The 26499-nt window shown below is 42.8% G+C and overlaps 1 protein-coding gene across 1 annotated transcript in view; it reads right to left on the minus strand.

The window, feature by feature from the left end:
• Positions 1-25948, minus strand: part of LOC309566834 (keratin, type I cytoskeletal 19-like) — a 91352-nt gene extending 65404 nt beyond the window's left edge. Inside the window, exon 1 of the mRNA XM_082272151.1 lies at positions 25482-25948. Coding sequence (XP_082128277.1) covers positions 25482-25856 — 375 coding nt within the window. The 5' untranslated portion in view covers positions 25857-25948. The remainder of the gene's footprint in view (positions 1-25481) is intronic.
• Between the last annotated feature and the right edge of the window lie 551 nt (positions 25949-26499).

Genomic DNA, 26499 nt, shown 5'->3' on the forward strand with positions numbered 1-26499 from the left:
CAGGGAACTGATGCTTATTCAGATAAACATATACTGTATACTGTATGTGTTGCAAGTTTTAGGTTAATTTGATTGGCACTGAACTTGGTTATTTTTTTTTTTTTTTTTGATGCTCAACCATAAACTCAAACAGGAGTGAAATTTGGAGCAAACAAATGTGCCTGATGATGATGGGCTAGCCCTTACCTTTGGTGGGAAAAGGGTTATCTAGTTGTTTGGCTTGGTAGGCACCAGAACCTAGGGAATGAATAATTTCTGTTCCAGTCACTGATGCACTACTACTGTGAACATTTACTCACCAGAGACTACAGGTCCACTTAGGTCCATTGCCCCGACATGCATAGCTCTTCCGCTCTTGACATAGGGCACATTGGATGCCTTCAGCTGCCATTGTCCAGTCATACATGCCCTTAATTTATCCACTGATATATACTATATTTCCAAAGGTATCGGGACGCCTGCCTTTATACACACGTGAACATCAATGGCATCCCAATCTTAGTCTGTAGGGTGGTTCAATATTGAGTTGGCCCACTATTTGCAGCTTTAACAGCTTCAACTCTTCGAGGAAGGTTGTCCACATGGTTTAGTAGTGTGTCTATGGGAATGTTTGACCATTCTTCCAGAAGTGCATCTGTGAGGTCAGGCACTGATGTTGGGCAAGAAGGCCTGGCTCGCAGTCTCCACTCCATTTCATCCCAAAAGTGTTCTGTCGGGTTGAGGTCAGGACTGGAAAAGGAAGGAGCCACCCCCAAACTGTTCTCACAAAGTTGGGAGCATGAAATTGTCCAAAATGTCTTGGAATACTGACACCTTAAGAGTTCCCTTCACTGGAACTAAGGGGCGCCCAACCCCTGAAAAACAACCCTACACCGTAATCCACCAAATGATTTGGACCAGTGAACAAAGCAAGGTCCATAAAGACATGGATGAGCGAGTTTGGGGTGGAGAAACTTGACTGGCTCGCGCAGAGTCCTGCCCTCAACCTGATAGGGTACTTTTGGGATGAGTTAAAGTAGAGACTGCGAACCAGGGCTTCTCGTCCAACATCAGTGTCTGACCTCACAAATGCGCTTCTGGAAGAATTGTCAAACATTCCTATAGACACACTCCTAAACCTTGTGGACAGCCTTCCCAAAATAGTTGAAGCTGTTATAGCTGCAAAGGTTGGGCCAACTCAATATTGAACCCTACGGACTGGGATGCCATTGAAATTCATGTGCATGTAAAGGCAGGTGTCCCAATACTTTTGGTAATATTGTGTAATTTTTTTTTTTTTTTTAAAGACCCAGAGGAGCTGTGGGTGAAGGGGTGTTCAAACATATCTGGAGTTCTTCCCTAGACGCTAATGTCAACCAAGGTCCTGCAAGCTGTAGAAACTAAAAGCTTCTCTGTGTACAACAGAGTTGAAGCTCTTATAATTGCAATGGGTGGGCCAACTCAAAATTGAATCCTACAGACTAAGACTGGGATTCTATTAAAGTTCATGTGCTTGTAAAAGCAGGCATCCCAATACTTATAAATTGTATGCATTTTCCAATATGGAGACTCTCAAATATAAGATCTGGGATCGCAGAGAGGCATTGACAAGGCAGTGTTGCATCCACATAAATTTTCAAATGTTGTGCAACTAAATGTACTTATTTTGCTGCCTAGCTGGTAAGTGTGCTGGTCAGAATGATGATCAGAATGATCAGAAAATCGTATGAAAAATACCGTTATCAAAGCGATCATACGATAATCTGATCGTTAGTACACAGTTTTTCGAGAGCCGATCATCCGATATTATGTGATGGGACAGGCACGAAAATTTTTCTTTCCGTGTAACAGTTCAATTGTTCCAAAATACAATACAAATACACAACAACACACTAAGACCCCGTTCACACTGGGGCGACCTGTCAGGCGACCTGGTCGCCTGACAGGTCGCCTGCCATAGAGAAGCTGTGGACCCGTTCTAATAGGAGCGACACAAGTCGCTCCGACTTAGAAAAAGGGTCCGGAGCTTCTTTGGGGCGACCTGGAGCGACCTGCATTGACTTCAATGATATGAAGTCCGTGCCGGCCGCTCCGAGTGTGAACGGGGTCTTAATCACTTCTAAATCATTATTCTGTGATAGGAGAATTTTCGTCACTTTAATAAACTCTTTATTTTCGATATGAGACTACCATGCAAAAAATAAATAAAAATTCATTGTGTGTACCAGGCATTAGGAAAATCAAAAAATTTGCCTTCTGGCTGATTTGCATGTTGCTTCACTCATCACTGATACCTGCGTTATCCCTCACTCTTTGGAATATTTTGAAAGCTAGTCATTTTGTGGATTAATGTGATCCCTTATGAATTAATATTCGCCCAAATCCAAAAATAATGGAAAGAATGCACTTCCATAAACTTAAAGTGTGTTTAAACCTAAAAAGAAAAATGTCATTGCAATACTATTACTATACTATATTGCAACTCATTTTCTTTTTTTTAGCCTTTTTTTTTCTTTATTTTCAGCTGTGATCCAGCCAATAACACACTTCCTATATTAGGGTAGCTCAGCTCTGTGGAGGAGCACCGGAGCCACCCTTGAACAGCAGCATTGTCTGTCTGGGTGGTGTTTGATGGACTAGCTAGACTTTAGATCAACTTTACAAATTGCATCTAAACTCCAGATAATATTTTTTTATTTGTTTTTTGTTCCTTTTAGGATAAAGGTTTTACATAAATTATTTTAAGGTTGACACCAATCACTAGCCCTGTCAGTGGTAAATGGTTTGTCCCAACCCACTAAATGCCACTGTAGACTTACTGGCTGGATCAATAGGTGGAACCAAAGGGAACAAAAGCTTCCAAATATTGAAGCCACCAAAATGAAGTACTAATAAGCTGAACTATATTACATTTTTGTTATTGGGTTTAGATACACTTTAACCCCCCTGGCGGTATGATTGTTTCTGATTTTAGGTGCTGAAAGCGGTACCATTATTTTGCTAGTAATTCTTAAGGACGAGCAGCCCAAACCAACTATTTACATATGATTTTTTTATACTGTGCGTTCTTCTTTATAACATCTCGGGTATGCTAAAGTTTGAAACCCAAAATCATAATTATAATATAATAAAACAACTATAAATAAGTTAAAGTGTATGTATATATATATATATATATATATACATATATAGATATATATATATATATATGTGTGTGTATATATATATATATATGTGTGTGTGTATATATATATATATATATATATATATACATGTATATATATATATATATATATATATATATATATATATATATATATATATATATATATATATATATGTGTATATATATATATATATATATATATATATTTATATACGTCCATATCTATATATAGATCCATATATATATATATATATATTTATATACGTCCATATCTATATATAGATCCATATATATATATATATATATATATATATATATATATATATATATATATATATATATAAAGTACAGTAAAACTGCAGGAAAGGGCACTGGGCGGCAAACTAATGTCAATTTATTTTATTTTGTAATGTAATCCAATAGGATTACAATACATCAGTGTGTTTGTGTGTTATACTATTTGAATTTGCAGCCGGTTCCACCCCCCTGCGAGCGTCACGTCGCAGGAGAGGGAAGCCGGGGCTTACAGCATTGAGCAGAAGATCCGGCCGCCGTATGCTGCAGGGACACATCGCGGTATCCCGGAGACAAGGTAAGTAACCTCTACCAGGATTCAGCGATGCTCCCTGGCGGTACCCCGAGTGTGGCTCCGGGCTACCGCTATTGGCACTAAAATCTCACCCCGAGCCACACTTGGGAATACCGCTAAGGAGGTTAAATTCATTCCTCTCACAGGCTCTGAAAATGCTCAAGAAAGGCTGTACGTATGTGGATATACAAGTTCAAATACTATAAAAAAACAGTGCTACATACTGTACACCTGTTCTCTCCAAGCTTTCTTATATTTATGTAATAATATGTTTCATGGCAGTGCCAAAACAAAACATCAGTAGCAACAATTAAGCTAAGACCTTGGGCAATGATGACCTGAAAACCAAGCTAGTAAAAAGATATCTTATGCAAATAATTATAACATATACAGATTAGCTATACCTAAAGTTGTACATCATTGTTAAAACATAAATATTATTATGAAAATTCTTCCGGATACAGTTTACACACGCATCCGCCAACCCTGACTGGTCTACACACAGCAGTCCTTGCAGCTGAAGCTGTCCATGTGCCAAATGATGACTTGATGGTAGATGGGATGAAAACATAGGAATAACCTAAGCTTACATTTGGATTGGAAAGGAACTTCCTACCACTGATAGCTAAACTCATCTACAGTGCATTGCGAAAGTATTCGGCCCCCTTGAACTTTTCGACCTTTTGCCACATTTCAGGCTTCAAACATAAAGATATAAAACTGTAATTTTTTTTTTTGAAGAATCAACAACAAGTGGGACACAATCATGAAGTGGAACGAAATTTCTTGGATATTTCAAACTTTTTTTAACAAATAAAAAACTGAAAAATTGGGCGTGCAAAATTATTCAGCCCACTTAAGTTAATACTTTGTAGCGCCACCTTTTGCTGCGATTACAGCTGTAAGTCGCTTGGGGAATGTCTCTATCAGTTTTGCACATCGAGAGACTGAAATTTTTGCCCATTCCTCCTTGCAAAACAGCTCGAGCTCAGAAAGGTTGGATGGAGAGCGTTTGTGAACAGCAGTTTTCAGTTCTTTCCACAGATTCTCGATTGGATTCAGGTCTGGACTTTGACTTGGCCATTCTAACACCTGGATATGTTTATTTGTGAACCATTCCATTGTAGATTTTGCTTTATGTTTTGGATCATTGTCTTGTAGGAAGACAAATCTCCGTCCCAGTCTCAGGTCTTTTGCAGACTCCATCAGGTTTTCTTCCAGAATGGTCCTGTATTTGGCTCTATCCATCTTCCCATCAATTTTAACCATCGTTCCTGTCCCTGCTGAAGAAAAGCAGGCCCAAACCATAATGCTGCCACCACCATGTTTGACAGTGGGGATGGTGTGTTCAGGGTGATGAGCTGTGTTGCTTTTACCCCAAACATAACGTTTTGCATTGTTGCCAAAAAGTTTGATTTTGGTTTCATCTGACCAGAGCACCTTCTTCCACATGTTTGGTGTGTCTCCCAGGTGGCTTGTGGCAAACTTTAAACAACACTTTTTATGGATATATTTAAAAAATGGCTTTCTTCTTGCCACTCTTCCATAAAGGCCAGATTTGTGCAGTAAACGACTGATTGTTGTCCTATGGACAGAGTCTCCCACCTCAGCTGTAGATCTCTGCAGTTCATCCAGAGTGATCATGGGCCTCTTGGCTGCATCTCTGATCAGTCTTCTCCTTGTATGAGCTGAAAGTTTAGAGGGACGGCCAGGTCTTCGTAGATTTGCAGTGGTCTGATACTCCTTCCATTTCAATATTATCGCTTGCACAGTGCTCCTTGGGATGTTTAAAGCTTGGGAAATCTTTTTGTATCCAAATCCGGCTTTAAACTTCTCCACAACAGTATCTCAGACCTGCCTGGTGTGTTCCTTGTTCTTCATGATGCTCTCTGCGCTTTTAACGGACCTCTGAGACTATCACAGTGCAGGTGCATTTATACGGAGACTTGATTACACACAGGTGGATTCTATTTATCATCATTTAGTCATTTAGGTCAACATTGGATCATTCAGAGATCCTCACTGAACTTCTGGAGAGAGTTTGCTGCACTGAAAGTAAAAGGGCTGAATAATTTTGCACGCCCAATTTTTCAGTTTTTTAATTGTTAAAAAAGTTTAAAATATCCAATACATTTCGTTCCACTTCATGATTGTGTCCCACTTGTTGTTGATTCTTCAAAAAAAAATTACAGTTTTATATCTTTATGTTTGAAGCCTGAAATGTGGCAAAAGGTTGAAAATGCACTGTAATTCATCCAAAGGGAATTACAAACAGCCTTGGGCTCCTGGGGACTGCAAGGTCAATTCTATATCTTTAGAGCAGCCTTTCCCAAACTTTTCTACCCCAAAAGAATCCCTAAAACTATTTTTAGGTTTCAGGCAACCTGTACTGAAACCATTTTATAAGAGGTTAATAGGAAAAACACCTCTTATGTTGGTGGTCAGCAGGAAGAATTCACCCCTTATAGTGGTGGTCACAATGCCACCCTTACAGACAGCTAAAATAGATAATTGGTGTCATGCTGCTGGCTATTGTTGTTGGCCCTGAAACTTTGCAGCATCATCAGATGTTGGGTCAATCAGCCACAGATCAGTGCCCTGATTACAGTAAAGCCCCAGCAGTGCCCATCAGTGACACCAATCAGTGCCATTAGTGATGCCAGTCAGTGCCCATCAGTACCTGCTCATCAGTGCTGCCCATCAGTGCCGCCTATCAGTGCCCACCAGTGCTGCCTATCAGTGCCCATCAGTGCCACCTATCAGTCCCCACCAGTGCAACCTATCGGTGCCCATCTGTGCAGTCTACCAGTGCCCATCAGTGCCACCTCATCAGTGCTCATCAGTGAAGGAGAAAAATTACTTATTTACAACATTTACTGACAGGAACAATAAAGAAAACCTTTTTTTTTTTCAAAATTTTCAGTTTTTTTTTCTTTTTTTTTTGTAAAAAATAAAAAATCCAGCAGTACCAAGAAAGCTCCATTTGAGTGATCCAAATGATAAAAATGTAATTTGGTTACAGTGTTGCATGACTGCGCAATTGTCATTTTTAAATGTGACAGCGCTGAAAGCTGAAAATTGGCCTGGGCAGGAAGGGGGTGAAATTGCCCTGTAGGCAAGTGGTTAAACTGTCCCTAGTATGTGTGTATGCATGTAACACAGGGAGCTTGGTTTGTAAGCTCCCTGTGGGGAGGTACTGATATTCAGTACAATATTCAGTACAATATTCAGCATTTAAATCACTGTGTAAATTGCTGATGCTAAATATATACCAGCCCTAAGATTTAAAGCAGAACCCCAGCCAAAATAAAACATAGTTCATTAAAAAATAAAAAATAATAATTGGTGCCTGCTGCATTACCCCTCTTCAATCCAGCACTGTCTCCCCTGAGGTGTTTTATTTCTGTAACCAGGAGTCTTCTGCCTTCCAGGTTAAATTATGACCCACGACATTAAAACTATTTCTTCTAAACCCAGGCTGCCATATACCTACTCCTAGCATGTGACTTGACAATGAAAGAAGAAGTACAGTGAGGAGCTCATGTGTCTATCACTCTGCTCTCTCCTCCTACTGGCATGATCCTTGTCAGTACAATACAATCCTTGTCAGAGCAATAGGAAAAAGATCAGCTTCAGGGATATCACTAGCAATGCTGATGACTAGTACTTTGCCCTCTGTCTGACTGTTTTTGGGTGTAGCTTCCACAGTTGAGTTCTCAATCTAATGCCTAAACTACCCACCTAACCCAAACCTTATAAAAAAGTATCATCACAACTTTAATACTGCCAATATCATTTTTTGCACACTTTTGCTCACTGAAAATCCAATCCTTATCAAGAACTAATCATTTTAATTGAAGATTTTAGGATTTTTTATAAAGTAAAAGTGAACCTGTACTGGGATTAGGCAAAACATAGCATAGGTTGCCCTTAATGTTCCCTACCCCAGCAGCATAAACTAACCTTTTCTTAATTCCCTTGCTGCACCTTTCTGCTGCTCTGATAGTCCTCCTTAAACTCTAAGTCAATCTTGCGGAGCTTACCTTCTTAGACTCTCCCTGCCCCATGTGACAGCGCGGGACCAACTATCACGCACCTGCCTTGTGTTCACAATTTTTTATTACAGCATGTTATTAATATATGTTACATCAACATTTTTCAACCAAGGTGTCTTATAAGTTCTTCAGGGGTTCCTTCAGCATCTTGTTTGCCTCTCCCCTGCCCCTCTCCATCAACACTGGAGTCACATTATCTTAGTAAGGAAAGAAACCAAGGGAGAAGAGAAATGTTGGTACACTAGTCAGTACCAGTGTGCAAAGGTGTGTTTGCTTTGGAAGAATAAATCACCTTGAATGCCATACGCATATATGCAGTCTCTCGGCGAGTGGCCCTGTGTACACAACTTACCATGCTAAGGGCATGCTCCCTGCATGATCCCAGCACGGCAGCTGGTAGGGATCAGTAAGCTCCTGATGCATGCTTACGTTCGGGAGTTCTCCGATCATGTGACCTCTGTGACAGCCAATTACAGTGGTCACATGACCCGAATGCCTGCCTCCCGGCTTTTAAAACTCTTATATATATATATATACTAATATTGGGTGTTCTACATGTGTGGGTATTGCTGTATTACACTTTAGAATGGAGGGTTTCAATATTGTTCATAATTGTTCATAATTTTGTAAGGTTCCTTGAGGTTAAGAAACACTGTCTAAAGCCCCGTACACACGCAACGATTATCGGGCGACCGATCGTCCGTCTTTTGTCCAGAGTGGTGTTTTGTTGGTTGGAATGTGCCTAGACTGCACACAAATTTTCTCGCCCAACAAAATTCTACTTCAGAAGTGATGTCATGTGTTGGTTTGCTTTCTTTGTGTTCTTTCTTCTCTGAGCATGCCCAGTCTTGCTCATTAGATTTTTCCCTGTCGAAATCTGTACTGACTGCACGAAAATCGGCCGTGTTTTGACGGCGGACAAAAAATTTATAGCCTGCACACCAGATTTTTATCGGCCGAAAAGTCGGAGTTGGTTGTCGGAAGCATCATACTAACAAGCCGAAAATTGGCAGATCGGTCGTTGGACGAAAATTCCCTGCCGATTTTCGATGCGTGAGTACGAGGCTTTACATTTCGCTACAATGCACATGATACTGAAAATAGAGGGTCATTGTGCCAAAAAGGGACATTTTAGTTGATAGTAGAGCTTGGGAAACCAAGATTTCTTGTCTTGGATACTCCACCAAAGAGAGTTCCTTATGATAATTCCTGTCTAACTTGAGATGTCTTCTGCCTACCGTCTACCACAACTCAGTGGCGGCCCGTGCATAGGGGGCGCCAGGGCGCCGCCCCCCCTACCCCTAAAAAAAAAAAAGAAAAAAAAAACGGAAAAAAAAAAAAAAAAAAACAAAACGAACAAATAAAGTTGTTAAAAAAAAAAATTGGGTTCGCCGGCCTGAACCCAAGGAACTGGTGGCTGGGGGGGGGGGGGGTGGGGTTACCTCCCAGAAGAGGCGCCGATTGGCTGCCTTCTGGGGAGGTAGGGGGGTATCCTGGGCGCAAGTCTTTGCGGTTGGACACCCCCACTTTCTGATATCCTGGCTGTGATTGGTCCAGTCTACAGCCTGGACCAATCATCATCCAGGATATCGCTGACGTCGCAATGGGGGCGGTGCCGGTGCGTGCGTCAATCACTCACCGTCACCGCCGCTCAGAGAAGAGGAGAGGCCGCCCGCCGGTTCCCGCCGCCGAGACGACGAGGGAGAAGGACCCGCCGCAGAAGAGGAGGAAGAAGCTGAGCCGCGCCGCCGCCAGGTAAGTTTGAACGGAGCACGCATGCTGACACTCTGCAATCATTGGGGGACAATGCTGGTGCTCTGCAATCATTGGGGGACAATGCTGGCGCTCTGCAATCATTGGGGTACAATGCTGTGGCGCTCTGCAATCATTGGGGTACAATGCTGTGGCGCTCTGCAATCATTGGGGGACAATGCTGGCACTCTGCAATCATTGGGGGACAATGCTGGCGCTCTGCAATCATTGGGGGACAATGCTGGCACTCTGCAATCATTGGGGGACAATGCTGGCACTCTGCAATCATTGGGGGACAATGCTGTGGCACTCTGCAATCATTGGGGGGCAATGCTGGCACTCTGCAATCATTGGGGGACAATGCTGGCACTCTGCAATCATTGGGGGACAATGCTGTGGCACCCTGCAATCATTGGGGGGCAATGCTGGCACTCTGCAATCATTGGGGGACAATGCTGTGGCGCTCTGCAATCATTGGGGGACAATGCTGTGGCACTCTTTAATCATTGGGGTACAATGCTGGCGCTCTGCAATCATTGGGGGACAATGCTGTGGCACTCTGCAATCATTGGGGTACAATGCTGGCGCTCTGCAATCATTGGGGGACAATGCTGTGGCACTCTGCAATCATTGGGGGGCAATGCTGGCACTCTGCAATCATTGGGGGACAATGCTGTGGCGCTCTGCAATCATTGGGGGACAATGATGTGGCGCTCTGCAATCATTGGGGGACAAAGCTGTGGCGCTCTGCAATCATTGGGGGACAATGCTGGCGCTCTGCAATCATTGGGGGACAATGCTGTGGCGCTCTGCAATCATTGGGGACAATGCTGTGGCGCTCTGCAGTGATTGGGGACAATGCTGTGGCGCTCTGCATTGAAAGGGGCTCGCACGCTGAACTCTGCATTGATGGGGGCACGCAACAGTTGCATTGAAGGGGGCATGCACGCTGAACTCTGCATTGTGGGGGCACAGCACAGTGTTTATTGCATTGAAGGGGGCACAGCACAGTGTTTATTGCATTGAAGGGGGCACAGCACAGTGTTTATTGCATTGAAGGGGGCACAGCACAGTGTTTATTGCATTGAAGGGGGCACAGCACAGTGTTGCATTGAAGGGGGCATGCACGCTGAACTCTGCATTGTTGGGGCACAGCACAGAGTTCATTGCATTGAAGGGGGCACAGTGTTTATTGCATTGAAGGGGGCACAGCGCAGTGTTTATTGCATTGAAGGGGGCACAGCACAGTGTTCATTGCATTGAAGGGGGCACAGCGCAGTGTTTATTGCATTGAAGGGGGCACAGCACAGTGTTCATTGCATTGAAGGGGGCACAGCACAGTGTTCATTGCATTGAAGGGGGCATAGCACAGTGTTTATTGCATTGAAGGGGGCACAGCACAGTGTTTATTGCATTGAAGGGGGCACAGCACATTGTTCATTGCATTGAAGGGGGCACAGCACAGTTGCATTGAAGGGGGCATGCACGCTGAACTCTGCATTGTGGGGGCACAGCACAGTGTTTATTGCATTGAAGGGGGCATAGCACAGTGTTTATTGCATTGAAGGGGGCACAGCACAGTGTTTATTGCATTGAAGGGGGCACAGCACAATGTTCATTGCATTGAAGGGGGCACGCACGCTGAACTCTGTATTGAAGGGGGCATGTACACTGGTCTCTGCATTGAAAGGGGGCATGTACGCTGGTCACTGCATTGAAAGGGGGCATATACCATCTCCTGTACCATGACCTGTGACATGCCTATACCATATCTGTGCCATGCCTGTACCATCACCTGTGCCATGCCTGTACCATCACCTATGCCATGCCTGTACCATCACCTGTGCCATGCCTGTACCATCACCTATGCCATGCCTGTACCATCACCTGTGCCATGCCTGTACCATCACCTATGCCATGCCTGTACCATGACTTCAAAGTCACGCAATTTTTTACTGCGTTTTTTGACGCGAAGCAATACCTATTACATTTTTCTTTTTGCGCCCCCCCAAAAATTTTGAGCACCAGCCGCCACTGCCACAACTTGTAATTTCAGTTTTGAGTGGACTGGACCTTTAAAACTGCCATGAAATAGTTCTTTCCATTATATAGATAATCATACCCTTTCATGTCTGAACTCATCTTCTAAATGATAGCATAAAATATGAGTTATCCCTAAGAGCTCAATGTAAGAAGGCACTTTATTTAAACAGTTCTGACCAGGCTAATTTTACTGCGATTGATCACAGGTAATTTAGAATCACAGTCATGCTTAAACACTGATTAATTACCTTAATAGTTACATTTTTCACATACACATTGAAGCTATGGATTATTATTACTCAGTGAAGCACATGCATATAAAAATCAAACAAATATTTTTATTCTTTACGTCATACCTTTTACTGCATATTATATACAGTATTGATATCACACTTATTCTTCACACCATACTATTTATTGCATGGTTGTAAACACAAATAGGGCAGGAAAGGCTTACTGATTTTGTAGGAAGCCTATACAGTAAGTGAGTAATAGACTTATATTTGTAGATAGGGAAGGGAATAGGAACATAAGGTATCATCATTCCTAGATGCAGAGCTGTAATAAAGTGCAATTGTGGCTTGGGCAGAGAAACATCTATTTTAGGAGTGCTCAGTGACGGAGCCTCTGCTAAGAGCAGGTAGCAGAAGGAAGATTCGAAGCAGACCCAAAGCACTAATTAGTCCTTGACAATCACATGTCTAAGGTGGCTAATTGTTTGGGCTGCAGAAATAGAACAAAAAAAGTATATTATTGATCAATATACGTTTAATGTAGAAGGGGCCCCATTCACATAGGGGCGATCCGACTTGGGGGTGACCTCCGAGGTCGCGGTGCGAGCAGCGCGCCGCGACCTCGGAGCGGCTGCCACGGACTTCATAACATTGAAGTCAATGGCGGTCGCCTCCGGGTCACCCCAAAGAAGCTCCGGACCCTTTTTCTAAGTCGGAGCGACTTGTGTCGCTCCTATTAGAACGGGTCCGCAGCTTCCCTATGGAAGGCGACCTACGGCGACCTGTGAGGCGACCAGGTCGCCTCACAGGTCGCCTTAGTGTGAACGGGGACTCACTCTCAGTGTTTTGTCTCCCATGGGTCAAGTACATGTGGTACATTTTCCTATGTAGGTTTTGAAGACCCCCTCCCCTAAGTCCCTGATATTGTAGCTTGAAAGGTGAAGGCTGCTTGATACCGGATACTTGTCTCAGCTCCAACCACTTGGTGGTAAGAGGAATGCAGAGGGAAGGGGCTGTCAGCTTTGCTATTATTCTGGCTCTGACCATATATGAAATAGTATCATGATGGGACTAGTGTATGGTAGTGTCCAGGTCTAAATTAATGTATATTTTGCAAATAGGCTTCTCATTATCTTACTTATAGCACAGGAGTAATAAAGGGAAGCATGGTCTGAGGACGTCCAGAATAGATATAAAAGATGATAAGTGAAGGCCTTAACACTTATCCATACCAATTTGAGACTGGTGTAGTAGATTGAATTTAATAGGAGCATCCTAGGGTCTACAATAGGAGTAAGAACCCTTTGCTGTCTTAACAGTAGTCCCTTGTTGAGGTAACTGTAGTGATTGGAATCCTCTCACCAAGCATTCAATAGATCAGGGATATGCAAACTGTGGCCCTTCAGCTGTTGCAGAACTACAAGTCCCATGAGGCATAGCAAGACTCTGGCAGCCACAAGCATGACACCCAGAGGCAGAGGCATGATGGGTAGTTTTGCAACAGCTGGAGGGCCACAGTTTGCATATCCCTGCAATAGATCATCAAGCAGATGTGTCATGGCTACTAAGACTTGAGCTTGTGGACAATATAATAACCTTGCAACAACACAGTATCTCTTTTAGTTTAGTGGTCTCCAAGCTGTGCCCCGTGGGCTGAATGCAGCCCTTTGATTTCCTTTATCCGGCCCTTGAGACACTATCCCTCCCACTGATATGAGGCACTGTTCCTCCCACTGACACCAAAGATGAGGCACTGTTCTTTCCATTGATACCAACAGTGAGGTATGCTTCCTCCCAATGACACCAATGACGGGGTACTATTCCTCCCACTGATACAAGGCCCTAATCCTCCCACTGACACAAATAGTGAGGCACCATTCTTTCCACTGACATCAACAGTGAGGCACCATTCTTTCCACTGGCACCAACTGTGAGGTACCATTCTTTCCACTGACACCAACTGTGGGCCATAATTCCTTCCATTGACAACGATGGGGCATTATTCCCCTCACGAGTACCAATGACTAATGTCAGTAATTGTTTTACTCCCACTGACCACCAAGCCTGAGATATTGTTTACTTTCAGTGACGCCAGGGAATTTTCTAACCACACTGGGCACAGCCCGGCCCCCCTTAAGTCTAAAAGACAGCAAACTGGCCCTTTGCTTTAAAAGTTTGGAGACTCCTGGTTTAAATTATTGTTGAGCTGATATTATTTTCTGATAAAGTATTTCTAGAACTATTGTGGTCTGTACCATATGGAAAAGTTATGGAGGGGAACTCATTTCAACCACAGAAATATATGATGACATGCCATTCTCTTCTTATTCAAAACTCTAAAGCATGTAATACTGAGATGCTAATCAGTAATACACCCATGTTTTATACAAAGAACCCTTTATTAAACCATTGACACGAGCACTTGATACTCTGAAGGCAAAAGTAGACATTTGGGTTCCCAAAGAATTTGCATTTCTGAAGAATTCGGGAAGGCTTTACTGTATCTCTCTGGCATGAAATAAAATGACTTATTTACAGTACTCGTGAGTTTCACCAAAACTGAAAGGTTTTTGCAGTCTTATAATCATTATCCTCTTTAATTGCCCATTGTGAATTTAATGAAGTCATGTTAACATCTGTCAATAATGATGTAATAATCCCGAGGAAATAATGAGATCACAAAATGATGTCACTAAAATAAGGATGAAAATTTGTAAAAAAAAAGATGTGCCTAGGGCTCTGGCCTATGCATTAGATTTTAAATAAATGTATGTGAACTGTCTTACCTGACAAATGACTTATTAATGTCTAGTGATTGTGATACACCTTCCAGACAGCAGACCCTTGTTCCTGACTTTTTGGAATGGACAAGAACATGGCTAATTTACAAAGCTGTTCTCCAATTGAAACACTTACCCAATTTTGGTCAACCACACTTATTTTCAGAATGAAATAATCAATTTGATTGGTTATTATGTGTAGCTGTTTCACTTTGCTTCCATTTCCTTTTTGCACTCTATAGGTACATTTGCGTTTATGGGATTCTGTACAGGGATTGAGTAACCTTCCAAGGGTGCTTTTCTCAATGACACTGAATATTAAAATCCGGCCCGTCTGTTGTACACAGAGAAGCTTTTAGTTTCTACAGCTTGCATGACCTTGCTTGACATTAGCGTCTAGGAAAGAACTCCAGATATGTTTGAACACCCCTTCACCCAGAGCTTCTCTGGGTCTTTAAAATAAAAAAAAAATACACAATTTTATCAAAAGTATTGGGACACCTGCCTTTACACGCACATGAACTTTAATGGGATCCCAGTCTTAGTCCATAGAGTTCAATATTGAGTTGGCCCACCCTTTGCAATTATAACAGCTTCAACTCTTCTGGGAAGGCTGTTCACAAGGTTTAGAAGTGTGTCTATGAGAACGTTTGACCATTTTTCCAGAAGCACATTTGTGAGGACAGACTCTGATATGGACAAAAAGGCCTGGCTCACGATCTACGCTCTACTTTATCCCAAATGTGTTCTATTAGGTTGAGGTCAGGTCTCTGTGCAGGCCAGTCAGGTTCCTCCACCCTCCACCCCAAACAAATTCATCCATGTCTTTATGGACCTTGCGTTGAGCACTGGTGCACAGTCATGTTGGAACAGGGAGGGGCCATTCCCAAACTGTTCCCACAATGTTGGGAGCAATAAATTGTCCAAAATGTCTTGGTATGCTGATGCCTTAAGAGTTCTCTTCACTGGAACTAAGGGGCCAAGACCAACCCCTGAAAAACAACCGCACACCTATAATCCCCCCTCCACCAAATGATTTGGACCAGTGCACAAAGCAAGGTCCATAAAGACATGGATGAGCGAGTTTGGGATGGAGGAACTTGACTGGCCTGCGCAGAGTCCTGCCCTTAACCCGATAGAACATCTTTAGGATAAATTAGAGTGGAGACTGCGAGCTAGGCCTTCTCATCTAATATCAGTGCCTGACCTCACTGCACTTCTGGAAGAATGGTCAAACCTTCCCATAGACACACTCCTAAACCTTGTGGACAGCCTTCCTAGAGGAGTTGAAGCTGTTATAGCTGCAAAGGGTAGGCCAACTCAATATTGAACCCTACGGACTAAGACTGGGATGCCATTAAAGTTAGTGTACATTCCTTTTTCCTGCAGTCTGATGACATCAAGAGAGCTTCCTCTTCTTTCTCCATGGCAGTTGCGGGGTGGAAATACTTCTTAGACTGAGCATACTCTGTCCTGGAGTACTGTGAGCTGAGCCTAAGGGACGGAGGGGGGTGTTATCAGCAGGCTGGGCTCACAGGAAATGGGCAGAATGGCACAACTATCACTCTACCCAAGAGGACTGGTGGTACTGGCCCAAGGAGCAAGCTGTGCACATCGCTAGAGCATGGGGAGGGTACGAAAAGCTTGGGAACTTTTTATTTAATATGGGAAGGGGAGGCTAAAAAGTAATTAAAAAGAAACTTATAGTTATACTTTAAACTAGACTGATACAGCTGTCAGCATTAACTCATAAGCATAATACTGTCTAATTATCCTAGTAATATAAACATCACTACATAGCTACAATAATTTTGGTAATTATTGAAGATGTCCAAAATGCTTTGAAGAAAAAAAGCACTAGAAATAAACCAACTGGATTGGACTGGATTTGAGCTGGATATTTGCACCTACAAAGCTGAAATGGAGCAATTTTTTGGTAGTTCACTCATATCTTGCTTCAGCATACCAAAATAAGAAATCAACAATCACGTAGTGGGGTTTGAGGTGGATTGTTTCAACTGGGGTTTGAGTTGATTGTTCCAGCTCCCCTGTTCATATTTTAGGCCATGGGTTAAGTTTTAAAAATGTGTTCATCCCTTCAGAACTAGATATAAAACACACAATAGCGAATATTTATTATAGGTTCAATATTCAGTACTTCTGATGCTAACAGCCACCAGTTGAGTTGTTACTCTCATGACCATTGGTATCTTTAGGTGACACCAAAATCTCACTGAAGACAGACTGCTCTCGCCTCTCTCCCAAGACAGGGAGGTCTAAAACACATGTGAACACAAAAGGACAGAACATCTTGTTCTTGTGAGTTCCATTTTATTAGCAAAAAGAAGATGTTAAAACGTACTCACAAGATGAACAAAACAATGTGCTTATCTATTATGTGCCGGATTCTGCCAGGAGTTATTGAGCACCTACTCCTTGTGCAAATCATAGTTTACAAAGACAAGGTGCTCTGTCCTTTTTTGTTCACATATTGTATGTATTATGGGTGGCTAAAGAACTATGCTGGTTGCAGGAGTTGTCACACAGAATTAGGGCAGATGTTATATCTGAATAGATTTGCTCCTTTTAATATAAAGTTGGTGTTTCCACAGATGAGTTGTATCTTAAATCCCAGCACTATCATTCATATAAGGCGAACGAGTAGAGCATTGACAGTGCGGATAGAGCACAAGCACTAAGGGATAAACTGGAGACACCAGGAACTCTCAGAAGAAGCAGAGGGCTGGAAGAGAGACACTTGGGGGTTGATTTACTAAAGGCAAATAGACTGTACACTTTACAATGTGCAGTTGCTCCAGAGCTTAGTAAAAGATGTAAAGCTTCACTTTGCAAAGAATACCCAATCAAATGAAAGGAAAAAAAAATCTTGAATTCTGCTTGCACATAATTTGGATGATGGAAGTCAGCAGAGCTTCAGCTCATTTGCTAAGCTCTGGAGCAACTGCTCTTGCACAGTGCAACTGCACTTTACAAAGTGCACAGTTCATTTGCCTTTAGTAAATCAACCCCACAATATCATCAGGGAAAACATGGGAGAAAAAAAGCGTAGTTCCAAAAAAAAGACAATGTAGGGAAAAGAAACAGAGGATGCAGAAGAGGGAGAAACTGATTACATTTGGTAGATGCGGGCCACCTCAAACCAGGGAAGAGCATGCCCATGCTCTGGGGTGGCGGGTTGGCAAGCCCAGATTAGGATCAATGGGTTGCCAACCTGCCATCTCAGAGTGCATGGAGCAAGCGCCAGCAGTGGATGAAGCAGGTGGCCGTGGAGGGAGTACCAGCCGCATAAGCAACTGCTTCCTCTGTAGTGCCAGCCAATGTCTTAGGCAGAGTGACTTTGCCTTGGTCCAAGTCTAGGTGCACTTCACCTGGGACCTTTCTGGCAGCTTGGAGAGTAATTCCAGCAGAAACTGGAAGAGAAAAAGGTCAGTGTATTAAACATCACATACACTGCACTTTTGCAATGGACATATTAGCACTAAGAAAAAAGAGTTATTAGGCTGCTTTCACACTGATCCACAGGTGCAGTGCAGTGCAGTGTAGTGCACTTGAGGCTTTCCTTCGTATTAGCTGCACTGAGCCATAGACTTCATATTATATCCAAAACTCCTAAATGCTGGGGTTTTGGTGTGCTTTCAAAAAGTGCACCACATCCGCAAAATGTAATAGAAGTCTATAGCCCAGTGCAGCTAACCTGCAGGAAAGCCGCAGGTGCACTGCACTGCACTCACAACCACATTACATCAGTGTGAAAGCAGCCTAATAGGGTGCTGAGGACAGTAATAAATCATTTACGTTTGCGGTTTGGTAAAAAACTCATTCACTCAAAGTTCATTGAGGCCTACAGTGGTCAAGACCTACCAAAAGTGATCGAAGGAAGGAAAACCAGGAAACTGGCGACAGGGTCAGGGACAGCCAAGGCTTAATGATGCAAGAGGGGAGTAAAGACTAGCCTATAAAGTCCGATTCAATATAAAATCTACTGTAGCTTAAATTGCTGAAAACTTTTGTGTTGGTTCCCATAGAAAGGTGTCCGAACACATGGGGCATTGCAGCTTGTTGCGTATAGGGCTGCGTAAACATTTGCATCTGATTTCCTCTGACTTTTACTGCTGAGAAGCTACTGTATGCCAACTTTTACCATTAAAATCAACCCGTGGGTGCTCCAACTGAGTGATGTTGCCAAGATGATGTCATAAGGCTGGGTTCACACATGTCAGGCAGCGGTTTGCAGTCTGGAGTCTGGTGCGTTTCTGTTCACTGTTTCAGGTGAGATTCAGGTGTGCATTTTTGCCTGAATTCACACTTGAGCGGACTAAAAAACGTACATGACCCTTTTAAAAGCTGCACCATGGTTGCCCTGGACATGTGTGACTGGTTCCCTTTTAAACGCATCCTATTGGCATATACTGTCTGTGACCCCAGCCTTAAGCTGGATACACACTATCCAACTTTTGTTGGTAGATTTCCTTCAGATTTACCTTTTCTATATAGTGCAAGGGCCTGCCAGATTGCATACAAATTGAAAGTGTTTAGGTTTGACCTCCTATTATATGGTTTTGGTAAGTCTAAAGGAAAAAGTCTTCAGAAAATCTTATAGTGTGTATGGCCCATTAGTCTGCTGCATGCAAGGAGATGTATTTACTCAGTTTCCTCTCCACTGGTGATTAGACTTGGACTTCGTAGCCACTAGCCAGTCACAAGGTGAGAGGCAGTAACAGATTGCTGACTTAAGCCTCGTACACACGCACCGATTGTTGGCCGTGAATTTTCGGCCAACGACCGATCGGCCGATTTGTCGATGCTTCCGACAACCGACTGCGACTTTTCGGCTGAACAAAATCTGGTGTGCATGCTATAAAATTTTTGTTGGCCGTCAACAGAGCGGCCGATTGTTCATCAGTCAGTACAGATTTCGGCAGACAAAAATCAGATGAGCAAGACTGGGCATGCTCAGAGAAGAAAAAACACATGAAAAGTAAACCAGAACATGACATCACTTCTGAAGTTGGTTGTTGTTGGCCGACAAAATTTGTCTAGAGCACATTTCAACCAACACAACAACACTGGACAAAAGACGTCCGATCGTTCGGCCGACAATTGGTACGTGTGTACGGGGCTTTATGTAAGACATTTGTAAACTGAAACAAGAAATGTGCAGATACCACAGTATTTTAGTCTAGGAAGTGGATGCTGACCCTGGATAATGTCTGAATAAAGATTGCTCTGATTGTCTACACTTATACACTTATTAACGAGCATGCACTTAACACGAAAAAAATAAATAAAATCTAATGGTAGGTCCACTTCATGCTGGCCCAGGTTACTTCTCATCGATGTCCTACACACTATGTTATTAAATTAATTATGTGTTGTGTTCTGACAGCTGGAACCTATGAATTATCAAGGGGGTTTTGCTTAGAAGAGATGAAAGGATTTTATTATAGCCAGCTAGGATACAAGGAGAGAGACAAGCATTAATAGACACTTTCGCATCATAAGGGATTAACTAAGGGAGTGAAAAATATTTCATTGTTACCTGAGAGAACTGGCAAAACAACACATCACGTAAGAAGCAGAACAATCAATCTTACTAGGAAGTTTCTGTGTCTCTGCCAAGGTGGTTGATTTTAAAAGGTCAGTCTACCCATACTTCAGTTACACGTAAAAGTGTAGTACATAGAGACACAAAGATATCACTGTTTCAAGTGCCCAGACTCGGATAACAGAAAAGACTGGACCAGTGCAGCCAGAGACCATCCAAGCTGCTGCACACAAATAGCAGGAGGAAAGGTCACACTTGGTCCTCAGTCCAACAGAACTTTAGGTAGTAATTGGTTAGAAATGTTCATAGGTATTTATATGACATGCATCAATGGTCTCTTTGGTGACTCCTGTATGCAACTATATTTTTGACAATAAAGCTTTGTTTAACTGAGGGCAATTTGTGACTTTTCCTCCGCCTACAATACATGGGTCTCATGGGATGAATTAACTGATTGATTGTTACATCTCTTGGGGCCACCAGCAGTGGGACACCAGCTGTAGCAGAACTCAAGGACCATGATGACCATGTCCATGAATGAACTTTGGCCATGAAACTGGGGGTTGAGTGTGGTTATTCCTCATTCTACAATATATGTAGGTGAAGTCTGGTGGGGTGAACCAATGGACTGTTTATTACATCTCTTGAGGATACCAGCAGTGGGACTCCAGATTTGGCAGATGAGTGGAGCTGGGAGCTCAAGGACAAGATTTTGTCACGATGGTCCATGAATAAACGTCTGCCATGAAACTGGCTATTCCTCATTCTACAATACATGGGTGAAGTCTTGTGAGGTGAACCAAATGACTGATTCTTACATCTCTTAGGGATCAGGGATTTTTGACACTCTAGTTAAAACCTAATTTTGCTGCCCCACATTGGCTCTGCTACTGACTCCATCCCCTGCCCATGTATACAGTGTAGATATATGCAACATCTCTCCACCTATATATAATATATAGACAGACGAGAGTAGTATATAGACAGGCTAGGGTAGTATATAGACAGGCTGGGGTAGTAAATAGACAGACTAGGGTAGTATAATGACAGGTAAGGGTAGTATATAGACAGGCAAGGGTAGTAAATGGACAGGCTAGGGTAGTATATGGACAGGCTAAGGTAGTACATGTACAGGCTAGGGTAGTAAATGTACAGGCTAGGGTAGTATAATGACAGGTAAGGGTAGTATATAGACAGGCAATGGTAGTAAATAGGCAGGCTAGGGTAGTAAATGGACAGGCTAGGGTAGTATATGGACAGGCTAGGGTAGTAAATGTACAGGCTAGGGTAGAAAATGGGCAGGCTGGGGTAGTATATGCAACTCACTTTATCTGTGGACCAGGCCTTGGTGTCTGCAGACACCTGTGCCAACATCAGGCCGATGGGGTCTCCTCCAGTCCCTCCCCCTTCACAGTCAGCTAACATCTAGTTCCCACCCCCTGGCTCTGATGGCCATGCAGTAAACTTTTTGGGTGGGTGGCCGGCTGGATGGCCGCGGAGAGGCTAGGTGAGCAGTGCCAAGCCAAGGAGCAGCCCAGCCCAGCTGGAGCAGCTGCTTTTGGCCCCAGAAATACATGTGGCAACCCCGAATAATGTGTGCTTTAGGCTGGCGCCTACCTGTTAGGGATACCAGCAGTGGGCTCAAGTTGTGGCAGATGGGTGGAGCTGGGAACTCGAGGACAAGATTATATCACTATGGTCAATGTGTGAAGTCTGGTCGGATGAACCAACAGGTTGCTTCTTCTATCATGGGTGGACACTAGCAAAGGGAGACCAGCTGTGGGAAATAAATATATGGAGCTGGGAACTCAAGATTTTGTCACCATCGTCCATAAATGAGCTCCCGTCCTGAGACTGAGGACAAGTTGTGACTATTCATTATTTTTCGGTCTATGTGTGAAGGCTGGTTGGGTGAACCAGTTGGTTGCTTCTTTCATGTGGGGAAACCCACAGTAGGAGACCAGCTGTGTTGGATGAATGGGCTGGGGACTCAAACATAAGATTTTGTCACTGTGGTCCATGAATAAATACCTTGCCTGAAGGTTTCAGTTTTGGAGGACTGTGCCTACATGTTGAGCTCTTGAGTTAACTGTGGCATGATCTAGAAACCTATACTCTACCCAGGAAGTAAATGTTTATCCCCCCAAAGTAAGAGTCAATCTCAATCTCTACTCCTGTTTTACTAGGAACCCTAAAACATTGGATTTCCCTCACTGTTTGTCCTTGTGACAGTAGTTACCATGACAAATACTGCGGGCCCATAGCTAGCAATAAAACAGGACAGAGGTCGTACCAACCTACTGTTCCCAAAACTGGCCATTGATGGTGAGATTTTTTACCAAGAATGAGAGGTGGTGAGACACTTACCCACACTTACCCATCCTTGAAAGACTCTCTCTGAATGGAACCTTCACAATCTTTGACCATACACAGATAAGGATTGGTAAAACCCCCTTAATTTTGTTTAAGTAAAAAATGCAAAAGGCTGGGTATTAGTCACAAACCCTAGATTGCTGCAAGTGCCTTCATGCAACAATAATAATTTCTCATTTGTAGTAACATTTGTATTCACACTTCTACATGGCCCAATAGTCACAAAGGAAGCTCAGTTTGGTTGTATTGGTTATGTATGTGTGGTGCTAAGCAACAGACCAAAGATTTGCAAGTTCATGATTTCACTTTCAATTCACTGGCCAAGGATCAAGGACAAATTATTCTGGCAGAAGGACTGGAGTGCATAGAAAAAGATATCCTGGAAAAAAAATCTATTTACTTCAAGTACCTTAAGTCCGACAATTCCTCAAACTTGCATGTACATTGACGTGATTTTTATGTCCCCAGACAGGTGCTCATCGAGCATTACGAACATGTTTTATGTGTTTTCTTAAAACCTCTGTCAGGTTTTTTTTTTTGGTGTCTGTGTTCCCACTGTGACCATCGTCTCTGGGATAGAAAGCGATGGGAAACGCAAAATTTTACAGTGGAGGATAAACCTGCCTATGGAGCAGGGCTGAGACAAGAGGGGGGCAGGAGGGAGTAAGTATTGTCCTAGGAGGAAAAATATGGGATGGGGATGGGATGCTAAGAGTGATGATTTAGAGGGGTTGGTGTGGGGAGGGAATAACGGAAGATGATTTTTGGTAGGAGGGGGGAATGGTAAGGAATTTTTTATTAGGAGGGAGATTTGGAGTGGGGTGGAGTAGATGGGAATTCAGAGAGGACATTTTTGGAGTAGAGGATTTGTGGTCATAATGGGTGTTTTTTTTTTTTTTGGGGGGGGGGGCATTTGTGCGGGGGGGATTTGGGAAATGGGGGCAGATTTTTACTGGGGGGGGATTGTATACTTAGCGGGTAAGCATGCAGGTTAATGCTCAGTTTTTTGTGGGGGGATTTTTGCTGACACGTAATGCTCATACATCGTCAGAGGGGACCCAGTTTGGCATGTTTGCCCTGGGCTTTAGATAACCTTGTCCCGGCACTGCTATGGAGACTTCTGTTATAGTGACAACAGTCTAACTTTCTGTTGCATTTCTGGGACAGGAAGTGAGGGGAAGTCTCCCCATTGAGACACAGACAACAAAAAAGTAAAATAAAATGTGAGAGCCCATTCACACTAGCACGACTTGTGAGGCGACTTGTGTAGCCCCAGGTCACTTGACATAACAAAAGCAATGTTAATCAATCAGTGCCGTCTTAATTGGCACTACTGAAGTCGCTCCGACTTCAGAAAAGGGTCCTGTACTACTTTGAGGCGACCTGTGATCCGACTGTCCCATATACTTCAATGGGAGTCGCCTCCTTATCTTAATTGAAGCGACTTGTTATCAGACTTTCCAGGAAGAAGAAAGAGATTAGCCAGGCATTCCCCACAGACAAAGTCGCCTGTCTCTTCAAAGTAGTGCACAAGTCTCTTCCAAGTCTCTTCCAAGTCTCTTCCAAGTCTCTAAACAAGTCTCTTCAAGTCACGGGGCAACTTTCTGGTCGTGGTAGTGTGAACCGGCTCTAAACCATTCACCACTCCGGCTAATTCTTAAAAAGTTTGGTTATACCCATTGTACACTTTAAGAGCATGGAACCCTAAGTTACTAATATAAATAAAGTACAGTGAATCATCCAATCACCTGCATGGGGAGTTCTCTATTCTTAGATTCCAGGGTACATGATTGGGAGTTGGAACACAGGTTCACTTCTCAATTTAGCAAATCAGGCCCTTCTATTCTTTACAGCATCTTTTCTGAACCAGGGTTCCATTGAACCTTAGGGTTTCTACTGAGGCTTAGCAATAAGCAATGGTGACTTGATATTCCATTTACACTAATCATCAATGTAACGGGGCAATTTTCTACTAACCGCCTATGTAAAGGTTCACATGTACACTGACCACTAACCTAAGGGGACATCCCATTTTTTACATTTCAAGATTATTGAATTTTTTTTTTTGTTGTATAGAGTAGGGGGGGGGGGGTAAAAAAAAACAACAACTTTGCTCTTGCTTTTTAATAAACTGGATAGGCCACATTAATGTATTATTTGATTTTAAAACTACAACTTATGGATATGATAATGTATCTTGAGCTGTAACTTTAATAACTTTTTAGCAGGGGTTCCCCAAAACCTGAAAATTATTTCAAGGATCCTTCCAAAGTGTTACTAAACCCAGGACACTGCATTCACTATATCTGGTCTCCCACAGAACATGGAAATTCAATTATTTTATTAAAGGTAACTACTAAACACCTTTTCTATTTAGCAGTATATAGCAGTCTAACAGTGTCTGGTTAAAGCGTAAGAGGAGTTTTCATTCTACTCTGACTGTCCTATGAGGCTGCATGACCCCTGAACCTCTGTCTGGACAGTGCTGATTGGCCCTGTGCCAATCACATGCACCCTCCCAAGAAAAAAACAAAAAACATTTTAGCAATACACACTAAACTGAGTATGTACCCCCAAGGATCTGTACTATCAGCAGATGGTTCGGGGACAGTGGAAGAAGGGGAGGATCAGAGAAGACAGGCAATGAGGAGGATTAACCCCTTAGGTTCCACAGTGAGTAGAACAAGCATGCTTTACTGCATATACACACTGATTTTACTGTTAGTAACACTTTAAAAAGATAAGAAAGGCTGCTTTACTGCTTTCTTTAATGGACTTGGAGGTATAAATAAAATATTGAATTTTTGAGTAGTTATCAAAAGCATTACAAATGTTAAAATTCAAAAAAAAAAATGGCAGTATTGAATTTTGCCCTTCAATGCTAGGACTTTGCATTCCAATATAAGAAAATGAAGCGCGCTTTTCAAAATGTTAGCATTGGGTACCTGTGCTTGCAGGTCCGCGATGGCCTTCTCGTAGCTGCTGTAGTCTTTCTTCTTATTCTGACCCTTCTTTTTGTGCCAGTCGTTGATCTTCTTCTCCAGCTCCGCATTGGCCTCCTCCAGCGATCGCACTTTCTCCAAGTACGAGGCGAGCCGGTCATTTAAATTCTGCATGGTGTACTTGCCATTACTAGACAGAAGGTTGTCCATGAGATAATCCTTGGTGAAGTCAAGTCCCCCCAAGGAAGAGGAAAGGGAAGTAGATCTGGACCTAGACATCTGACTTCCAGGACTCATGCTGTAGTTGGTGGAGCTAAAGGACTCCCCTAATCCTCCATTGATGGAGGTGAAGGATGACTTGCTAGAGTAGAGGCTCATGATCAGCTGTGAATCTTTACCAAACGTCAACTGTCATCAGCACGTTGCTGTATAGTAGATGCGTATCATTGCTAGTGTACTTTATGTCTTCCTCAGTGGGAGTAGCCGAGGCAGGCAAGTAGGGATTGTGTCATCTCATTAAGTACGTTGCTCAATCCTGAACCTCGGTGTTATTATTTTGAATAACAACCGAACCTCTCACTCCTTTTTTTTTTTTTTTAACCCTCATTCACATTATGCTACCAAGGTGTGTCTAAGGTGGAGGAAGCTTTTGCTAAGTTTCAAACTCTATTGTAATGGTATACAAGGGTAATGTCTGCTCAGCGTAGCTTTAGAAAGGAGCCGCAAAGAATTCTACGGCAACTCTCCAGATTCCGGAGTATAATTACACTGTCTGCAAGGTTAACCTCTTCCCACCCGATACCAAATAAATGACGGCATTGGCAAGTTGGGACTTTTTTTTTTAGAAGTTACAAAAAAGAGTAATGATGTAGTTACTAACAGGCAACCAATGGGATGCCAACTTTAGCAAGTGAAGGATGATTTCTGACTTCCAGTTGCTACGGGTTACTGCAGTTTGCACTAACTGACTTTTTTAACCACTTTAGGACCGGAGGATTTTCCTGCTTTACGTCCAGGCCAC

Source organism: Pelophylax lessonae (assembly GCF_965119305.1).
Source record: "Pelophylax lessonae genome assembly, chromosome: 11".
NCBI classification, from domain to species: Eukaryota; Metazoa; Chordata; class Amphibia; order Anura; family Ranidae; genus Pelophylax; species Pelophylax lessonae.